The sequence below is a fragment of the Panthera pardus genome, unplaced genomic scaffold, assembly GCF_024362965.1.
Source record: "Panthera pardus isolate Hobbes unplaced genomic scaffold, ASM2436296v1 HiC_scaffold_16, whole genome shotgun sequence".
In the NCBI taxonomy this organism is placed as follows: Eukaryota; Metazoa; Chordata; class Mammalia; order Carnivora; family Felidae; genus Panthera; species Panthera pardus.
In genome coordinates this window covers 65,252,455-65,262,451 of record NW_026526721.1, presented here as the reverse complement: position 1 = coordinate 65,262,451, position 9,997 = coordinate 65,252,455, and the positions used below count along the sequence as shown (strand labels likewise).

Sequence of the window (9,997 nt, the reverse complement as noted above, 5' to 3'; positions counted from 1 at the left end):
TCTCATCTATTTTCTAATTTACTAGTTTTCACTTTAGCTGTATTTATCCTGCTCTTAATTCCATGCATTGAATTTCTCATGTTGACTACAGTATTTTTAGATTCTAGAATTATTTTCTGTAAATCTGCTTTATCATTTTTATCATTCCAGTTCTCTTGAAAATTTCAATATTGATTTTTATCTCTTTATACATAATGTCTTAGTTCAGGCTGCCATAACAAAATACCATAGAATGGGTAGCTTAAACAACAGAAATTTATTTTTTTCACAGTTCTGCAGGCTAGGAGTCCAAGATGAAGATGTCAGCATGGTCGGTTTCTGGGGCCAACTTTCTTCTTGGTTTGTAGATCACTGCCTTCTTGCCATGTCCTCATATGGCACGGAAAAAAAGAAAAAAACAAAAAACAGAAAAAACAAGCTCTCTGGTGTCTCTTCTTATTAGGGCATCATTCCCATCATGGGGGACTCACCCTCATGATCTCATCTAATCATAATTATCTCCCACAGTCCTTATCTACACATGTCATCATATTGGAGGTTAGAGCTTCAACATCTGAATTTGGGAGGGACACAAGTCCATAGCACTCCACCCCAGCCTTCCCCTCCCCCAATTCATGTCCTTCTCACATGCAAAATACATTCATTCCATCCCAATAGCTCCCAAAGTCTTAACTCATTAGAGCATCAACTAAATCTCATCTAAATATCCTCTAAATCACAAATCGGGTATGGGTGAGAGTCAAGGTATGATTCATCCTGAGGCAAAATCCTCTCCAGCTGTGAATAAGTCATGTACCTCTAAAATATAATGGCAGAACAAATATAGAATAGATATTCTCATTCCAAAGGGAGAAATCAGAAAGAAGAAAGGAGTAATGGGTCCCAAATAAGTCCAAAGCCTAGGTAGACAAATCCTATCAGATTCTTAAGCTTGAAATTAATCCTCTCTGCCTCAATGTCCTGCCTTCTAGGTCTGTGGGGATGGCAGCATTACTCCCATGGATCAGGAGGATGGCCCAATGCTTTGGTTCTGCTGTGTCCCATCGTCCTGGCTCTTGGTGAGGGTCCTATCATTGCACCTCTGCCTGGATCAGGTCCCACGGTGGTCCCACTCTTAGGGTTCTACATCAAGGCCATCTGACCTGTTGAAACTGTTTGAAGAATTGTGTACTTTTGCCTCATAGTAGCTCTATCAGTTCATCCTGTCAAAGCCAAGAGGTCTGACAGCCTTCCTTCATTTCATCCTGCCTCCATCTCCTTCAGTTCAAACTGGCAGTATTCCTACTCTTATAATCCTATAAGCTCTTTATCAAATAGCTGTTCAACCACACCCTTAATGTTCTTTTCAGAATACACTTTCTCATTTTTTTGAAATATGGATAGACTGAGAATTTTCCAAACCTTCAAGTTCTTATTCCTTTTTGTTTAATAATTCCTTCTTCATTTCATCTCCCTTCAATATTTTACTATATCAGCAGTCAGGAGTAACCAAGTCACTCCTTCAATACTTTGTTTAGAAGTCTTCTCAGCTAACTATCCAATTTCATAGCTCACAAGTTCTACCTCCCACAAAACACTACAACAAAGTTCAGCCAAGGTCTTTGCCACTTTATAAATGATTGTGTTCCATCTAGTTTCCAGTAACACGTTCCCTATTTCTGTCTGACACCTTACCAGAATTGCCCTTAATATCCATATTTCTAGTATATACTGCACAACTCTCCTGCCTCTGGCCATTCTCTAGTTTCAAAGCTGCTTCCACATGTTGAACTATTTGTTACAGCAGCTTTCCACTCCTGGCACCAAAATCTGTCTTAGATCAGGTTGTCATAACAACATAGACTGGGTGGCTAAAACAATAGAAATTTATTTTCTCACAATTCTGGAGGCTAGAAGTCCATAGTAGTAAGCATAGTTATTTTTAAATCTAATAATTCCAATAGTTTAGATCCCTTTAGGTTTGTTTCTATTACCTGTAATTTCTGCTACTGCTTGTTCTCATGTACCTGGATATCCTTGATCATATTCTGGAAATTGTATATAAAAACCTGTTTTTGAAAAGAGGTCTAGGATGATGTCATCTTTCTACAAAGAGAATTTAAGTTTTGTTTCTGACAAGTTTTCTGAAGCAACAGGAATCAATGATCTCTTTAATTCAATTTCTGCAACTGAGATTTTTTTGGAGCATTCAGATGACTGGAAGCTAAACTGTAGTCTTTGTGAGGGACAGTTATTTCCAATTAATCCTTACTACTGGCACACAGCCTTTTAGAGTCCAACCTAAATGGAAGAGGCTTACCAGGGCCTCCAATGTGACTCCAGTTTTTGTCCCCTTAGTTTTACAAAGCTGGGGAAAGATTCACTCAGCTTTTCAGCCAAATTTTCTAGAATTTGCACATTCCCTCAGGGGAGAAAAAAAAAAGTGGCTCTAAATGCCAGAACCAACTCTCTGAATTTTGCTCCTAGATATTTGCCCAGCAATTCCTCACTATTAGGTCTCCATTGTTTTCAAGCTAATTAAAAATATTTTTAACTCAACAGTCCATGCCTACATCCTTAAGCATTATTAAATAATCTCACATCTGTCCTTCCCTCCTTCTGACAGAGAAGGGAGAGAGATTAATACATACTATGGGGGCAACTAAACATCATGTTCCAAACATTGTTTTAAGTTTGTTTTTGAGAGAGAGAGAGAGAGAGGGAGAGGGAAAGAGAGAAAGAGAGACTGAGCACAAATGGAGGAGGGGCAGATAGAGAATCCCAAGTGGGCTCCTCACCGTCAGTGCCGAGCCTAATGCAGGGCTTGAAATCACAAACTGGGAGATCATGACCTGAGCCGAAATCAAGAGTCCAATACTTAACCGACTGAGCCACCACATGCCCCTTTGTTCTAAACATTTAATAAAGCAGTAAAGAGATCCTTTATACTCAGAAGTAAATGCATACATATTTAATTTAAATTATGTAAATTATTAATAATATTAAATTTACATGTAAGAAAAATGACTATCCAAACATTAAGGGTAATTTTATCACAATAATAAGATAGGCAAAATGCTATGGTCCTTGAATTTATATTATATAGATGTATGGATAACATTCCATGTAAATACAGGGTTTATATCTTCAGTGATTTCAGAGGTTATTTCATTATTAATTAAAAACAAAAGGTTTTCTGCTATAATTTACAGCCATAGCTAGGTATTTAAGAGTCCTTTATCTGCTTTCTGTCTGCTTTCATTCTTAACTGCCCCCTCGTCTCAACATTCCTTCCATGATCCTCATTGGTTGAAACTTCAGGTCCCAATAGATTCCCCTACAGATGTTCTGTTGGTCACGTAAGTGCAGGCAAACCTGTAGTGAAGGGAATTATTACATAAGATGATGTTAGTGGCAGAGCTGGCCAACACTCAAACCTTCTGAACGCCAGGCTCAAATGTGCCCCTAAGCCTTGTGCCTTCCCTATCCTGACAGCATGCCCTCAGGCCAAAGTAGCAGGAGACATGCTTCCATCAGAGGAGGGTTGAAGAAGGTATAGGCAAAGGGTTCACTTCCTTTCTTATAAAAATTCTCATGAGAATTTTACTTTCAACTGACTCTCTAACTCTTCTCCTAGTAATTCAGTAAGACAGTTTGTCTCAAATATGTTACTAAGTAACACTGCTTGACCCCTGATTGGTAACTAGCATCTAACTGGAAGGAATTATAAATGAACTATTAATACCTAATAGGAAACCACAGGTTTATGTGCTGACTTCTTAGACTAGATGAATCCATCAGGAGGACCCTAGAAACTATGCCTATGGAATTGTTACAAGATATACTGGCCCCTGAGGCATGTAAACCAGGCAGGTCCTGCACCTACCCAATGTGAATTTCTTTTCCTTGCACCTGAGCTTTGTAAGCAGGGGACTAAAGAAAATAGCTAGTGTTCTTCTATGTGGATTTGGCAAGAGCTTCCATAGGAAGAGAAATACCGAATGCTGCCCTGCTTGAAGCTGTGGTTCCCGTCTTGCATCTTTCTGAATAGATAGATACTCAAATCATATCAAACCTGGGCTGTTTGCCTTGTGAGTAGGAATGCTTAGTTGAGCCTAGACCAACTCCTGGTGGGCTAGAATTGGGCAGGCTGTGCCTAATGCTATGCTTACAACTAGCATGATAGGATAGGTAGTTTGTCTACTCCATAAGGGTTTGTTTTTTTTTTTTTTTTTACACAGACACATTTTACAGCTTATTTATGATGGAATACCATCATATACTATGAGGACTCAAAAAATAAAACAAAATCCTCTTTTCTGGTCCCAAGAGTCCAGTTGCTATAATATCAACTCTATTCTCTAATACTTTCAATAGCAGATTCCATAACCTAGATGGAATGTGCCAATTAAAATGGGAGTGTTTCACTTTCTTAAACAGAGGACAATCTTTCCACATTACGGTTTTTAGAGTATAGCAGAGAGCTGAATGAGGCTGCCTCTCCTCCTCTCTGCTTCCTTTCAGATGAAAAATCAAACTCACCTTAGTTGTTTTTCTCATTTTGAGTTTCTTCCTCTAGTAACTGGTCAGTGTCTGAGACCTCGTCTTGCTGTTGCTCAACAAAATTCTTTCTGAGCATGGCTTCTGTGTGTCTGTGGATGATCTGATGGGCTGCAAGGATATGCTTCTGCTGTGCATTCCTCACTGTACCAAAGTGACAAAAATTTTTACTCTGAACAAAATCATTCCCAGAGACTTTCAAGAAGGCAGTGACAGAAATGACAATTTTGTAAACCACATATTCCCTTACTTAAGGCTGACTGGATTAAATGAAAATTAACTGCTGTTTTAGAAGTATACCTTCTATAGGTAACCTGACCCAAAGTTTATTTATTTAAAGTTTATTTATTTTGAGAGAGAGAGAAGAACACAGCATGAGTGGGGGAAGGGCAGAGAGAGAATGAGAGAGAGAATCCCATGCAGGCTCTGCATTGACAGCACATGGAGCCTGACGCAGGGCTTCATCTCGCAAATGGCATGGGCCAAAATCAAGAGTCAGACGCTTAACCGACTGAGCTACCCAGATGCTCCAAGATCCAAAGTTTATTATTGCTGCCCCTCTGTACCCACCCTCCAGTTCAGTCTCACCATATCCCTCCCCACCAGGCTTGCCTCTATTCCCTTCCTCCTCAGCTTCGCTTATCTGGAATATCTATGCTCCAAATCCAACCCTTTCTGCAAAGCCCAACTCAGGTCCCAGCTCCTCCAGAAGTCTCCTCTGACTGCCAGCCACATTTACCATTGCCACTCTTGAGTTTATACAAATCATGCAGCACTGAAGCACTTGATGTGAGTTCCATTTTGTCTTTTAACTAGATTGTAAATGACTTAGAGGTGGAGCACTTGTCTCATACTTCTCTCTGAACTTTTGTTCCTAATACGGGGGATACCTGTTGAGTGACGATGAGTTTCTAAGCCCATGGCTATATAAGGCGGTCCCAGCTCCATATCTTAAGAATATTTATTATTAAGAATTAGTACATTAAGTATCCCATTTCCCTTAGATGCCAGGCATTGTTTTAAACAGTTGGCATATATTGATTTAAAACACCGCACAACCCTAAAAGAGAGTATTATTAATATCCCCATTTACAGATGAGGAAGCTGAGACACAGAGAGATTAGGTAATTTACCCCAAATCCTACAGCTAGTGAAGGACAGTAAGAAGTACTGTGGATTCTGTGCTATGCAGGTATCAGTGAGTTTACATAGGATAAATCACACAGCAACTTACCCGTCACAGTACTATGGTTGAAAGAATGGGTACTTTGGAGTCACACAGACCATCGTTCAAATCTGTAAGTCATATAATGTCTCTAAGCACTAATTTCTATAATTGAAAAATGAGAATACACCTACAGCTACTGTAGGTGTAAGAAACTGAGATAAATCACTTAAATAATTAAGCTGCTTTCCCTCAGAGCCTGGAGAAGCTAGGGGAGAGAGTCACAAACTAGTAACTATTAAACACACTATTTCCCTGCCTCTTTCAAATCCCTCAGGTAGAATTGACTTGAAGCAGGCTGACCTTTGGACCTAGGAAGAATAAAAAGGAGTTGCATATTTTCTTAAAGATCTAGAAAACACATGATCCCTTCCATCAGGTGACACAGAAATATTACTTTATCTGAAAATTAAATATTGTTATCATCACTATTCTACACGGTTGACAGGAATATGAATTAGAACAATCTTTTTGTGGGGGCAATTTGGTAGTATCTAGCAAAATTAAAATGCACATATCCTATTTCCAGTGCTGTACTGCTAGGAATTTACTGTCAGAAGCATGACCAGGATATATGTAAAATATGTTGATTATAGCACTGCTCGTATAGGAAAACACAGTGAAACAAACTAAATGTTTATCACAGAGGGTACTGGTTTAAAAATTATAGTACAATTATGTAATGGGAAAATAAGATATTTTCTTGTTCTCTTCAAATGCATTAGCACTCCACCATTCCTTTATCCCCATTAGGTGGCATGAAATGTTATACCAAAACCTGTACAGAATTTTCCTACACAACACAGAAACCTTTGGAGGTGTTATTTCACTTCTTTTTTTTTCATTTTTTTGACTGTAAACATTTGAGGCTTACAAAGATCATTTTACCTTTTTTAAAAAATTCCACCATAATTAATATAGTATTACATTAGTTTCAGGTGTACAATATAGTAATTCAACAATCCTATACATTACTCAGTGCTCATCACGTCGTGTACTCTTAATCCCCTTCACCTATTTCACCCATTTGCTCACTAACCTCCCAACTGGTAACCATCAGTTCTCTCTATTTAGAAATCCATTTACTTCTTTTTTTCTTTGTTCATTTGTTCTGTTCTAATGTAACATATGGTGTTGGTCTTTCTCTGGCTGACATATATCACTTAGCATTATCCCCTCTAGACCATCCATGTTGTTGCAAAATTTCATTCTTTTTTATGGCTGGGTAATATTCCATTGTGGATATACACCATATCTTCTTTATTCATCTATCGATGGACACTTAGGCTGCTTCCATAATTTGGTTATTGTAAATAAGGCTGCAATAAACATAGAGGTGCATATATCTCTTCAAATGAGTGTTTTCATATTCTTTGGGTAAATTCTCAGTAGTGGAATTACTGGATCATATGGTAATTCTATTTTTTATTTTTTTGAGGAACCTCCATACTGTCCTCTACAGTGGCTACACCAGTTTGCATTCCCATCAACAGTACAAGAGGGTTCCTTTTTCTCCACATCCTTGCAAACACTTGTTTCTTGTTTTTTGTTTTTGTTTGTTTTTTAGCCATTCTGACTGGTATGAGGGGATATTTCACCATGGTTTTAATTGCATTTCCAAGATGATTAGTGATGTGAGCATCTTCATGTGTCTGTTGACCAACTGTGTATCTTCTTTGGAGAAATGTCTGTTCATGTCTTCTGCCCATTTTAAAATTGGATTGTTTTTGGTGTTGAGTTGTAAAAGTTCTTTAGATATTTTGGATACTAAACCTTTATCAGATATGTTATTTGCAAATATCTTCTCCCATTCAGTTGATTGGCTTTTAGTTTTGTTGAATATTTCCTTTGTGGTACAGATTTTTTTTTTGATGTAGTCCCAGTAGTTTATTTTTGCTTTTATTTTCTTTGCCTCAGGAGACATATTTAGAAAAACGTTGCTTTGGATGATGTCAGAGAAATTGCTCCCTGTGCTCTCTTCTAGAATTTTTATGGGTTTAGGTCTCACATTTGGGTCCTTAATCCATTTTGAGTGTATTTTTATATATGGTGTAAGAAAGTGATCTAGTTTCATTCTTTTGCATGTAGCTATCCAGTTTTCCCAGCACCATTTGTTGAAGAGACTTTTTCTTGCCTCCTTTATAAAAAATTAGTTAACCATATAATCATGGGTTTACTTCTGGGCTCTTAATTCTGCTCCATTGATCTATGGGTTTGTTTTTTTGTGCCAGTAACTGACAGTTTTGGGTATCCTGAAATCCGGGATTGTGATACCTCCAGTTTTATTCTTTTCCAAGACTGCCTTGGCCATTCAGGGTCTTTTGTGGTTCCATACAAATTTCAGGATTACTTGTTCTACTTATGTGAAAAATGCGATTGGTATTTTGATAGGGATTGCATCAAATATGTAGATTGTTTTGTGTAGTGTGGACATTTTAACAATATTCTCTCAACCTATGAACCTGGGCTATCTTTCCATTTCTTTGTGTCTTCTTCAATTTCCTTCATCAATGTTTTAAGGTGTTTAGGGTATAGGTATTTCACCTCCTTAGTTAAGTTTATTGCTAGATTTTTAATTCTTTTTGGTGCAATTGTAAATGGGATTGTTTTCTTAATTTTTCTTTCTGCTACTTCATTTTTAATAAATATAAAATAATATATTGGGTTTGTATCCTGCAACCCTACCAAATTCATTTATCAGATGTAGTAGGTTTTTGGTGGAGTCTTCAGGCTTTTCTTTATATATTATCATGTCACCTGCAAATAGTGAAAGTTTTTCTTTTTCTTACTAATTTGGATGCCTTTTATTTCTTTTGTTGTCTGACTGCTTGTGGCTAGGACTTCTACTACTATGTTGAATAAAACTGGTGAAAGTGGACATCCTTGTCTTATTCCTGAATTTATGGGAAAGCTCTCAGTTTTATACCACTAAGTATAATGTCAGCTGTGGATTTTTCATACATGGCCTTTACTATGTTGAGGTATGTTTCTGCCCAACCTACTTTGTTGAGGGTTTTTATCATGAATGAATGCCCTACTTCATCAAACGCTTTTTCTGCATCTATTGAAATTATCATATGGCTTTCATACTTTTTCTTGTTGATGGGATGTATCACATTAATTGATTTGCAAATACCAAACCACCACCAGGAAGAAATCCCACTTGATCGTGGTGAATTTTTAATGTGTCGTTGGATTTGGTTTGCTAATATTTTGAGGATTTTTGCATCTATGTTCATCAGAGATATTGGCCTGTAGTTCTCTTGTTTTGTAGTGTCTTTATCTGGTTTTGGTATCAGGGTACAGCTGGCCTCATAGAATACATGTGAAAACTTTCCTTCCTCTTCTATTTTTTGGAATAGTTTGAGAAAATAGGTATTAACACTTCTTTAAATGTTTGCTAGAATTCACCTGTGAAGCCATCTGGTCCTAAACTTTTGTTTGTTGTGGGCTTGTTTGTTTTTATTACTGACTCAATCTACCATGCTGGTGATTAGTCTGTTCAAATTTTTCTTCCTGATCTAGTTTGGGAAGGTTATATATTTCTCAGAATTTATCCATTTCTATGTTGTCCAGTTTGTTGCCATATAATTTTTCATAATATTCTCCTAACTCTTGGTATTTCTGTGGTTTCAGTTGTTATTTCTCTTTTCTGATTTTGAGTCCTCCAGCCACCTTTTTTTTTAAGAGAGACAGTGTGGGGAAAGAGGAAAGAGAGAAGGGGAGAGAGGAAATCTTAAGCAGACTCCATGCACAGGGCAGAGCTCAACACATGGCTAGATCTCATGACCCTGAGATCATAACCTGAACCAAAATCAAGAGTTGGATGCTTCACCAACTAAGCCACCCATGTGCACCATTCTCTCTCTTTTTTTTTTTTTTTTGTTGATGAGTCTGGCTAAAAGTTTATCAATTTTTTTTTTTTTATCTTTTCAAAGAACCAGCTCCTGGTTTCCTTGATTTCTTCTTTAATCTTTATTATTTCCTTCTGTCTACTGGTTTTGAGTTTTGTTTGTTGTTATTTTTCTAGGTGTAAGGTTAGGTTGAGATTTTGTTGCTTCTTGCGGTAGGCCTGTGTTGCTATAGTCTTCCTTCTTAGAACAGCATTTCCTGAATCCCAATGATTTGGGGTCATTGTGTTTTCATTTCCATTTGTCTCCATGTAGTTTTTAATTTCTTGGCCGATCCATTCATTGTTCAGTAGCATGTTATTTAACCTCTATCTACGTGTGT

General features: G+C 37.4%; 1 protein-coding gene across 6 annotated transcripts in view; it reads right to left on the bottom strand.

The window, feature by feature from the left end:
- Window positions 1–237: 237 nt before the first annotated feature.
- The window catches only part of CFAP91 (cilia and flagella associated protein 91), an 89,263-nt gene continuing 79,503 nt past the window's right edge, over window positions 238–9,997 (bottom strand). For all 6 annotated transcript variants that reach the window (XM_053903408.1, XM_053903407.1, XM_053903403.1 and 3 more), the window contains 2 exons: window positions 4,522–4,683; window positions 238–3,354 (listed from right to left, as the gene is read on the bottom strand). In XM_053903408.1, the coding sequence (XP_053759383.1) occupies window positions 4,523–4,683 (161 nt within the window). In that variant the 3' untranslated portion in view covers window positions 238–3,354; window position 4,522. The remainder of the gene's footprint in view (window positions 3,355–4,521; window positions 4,684–9,997) is intronic.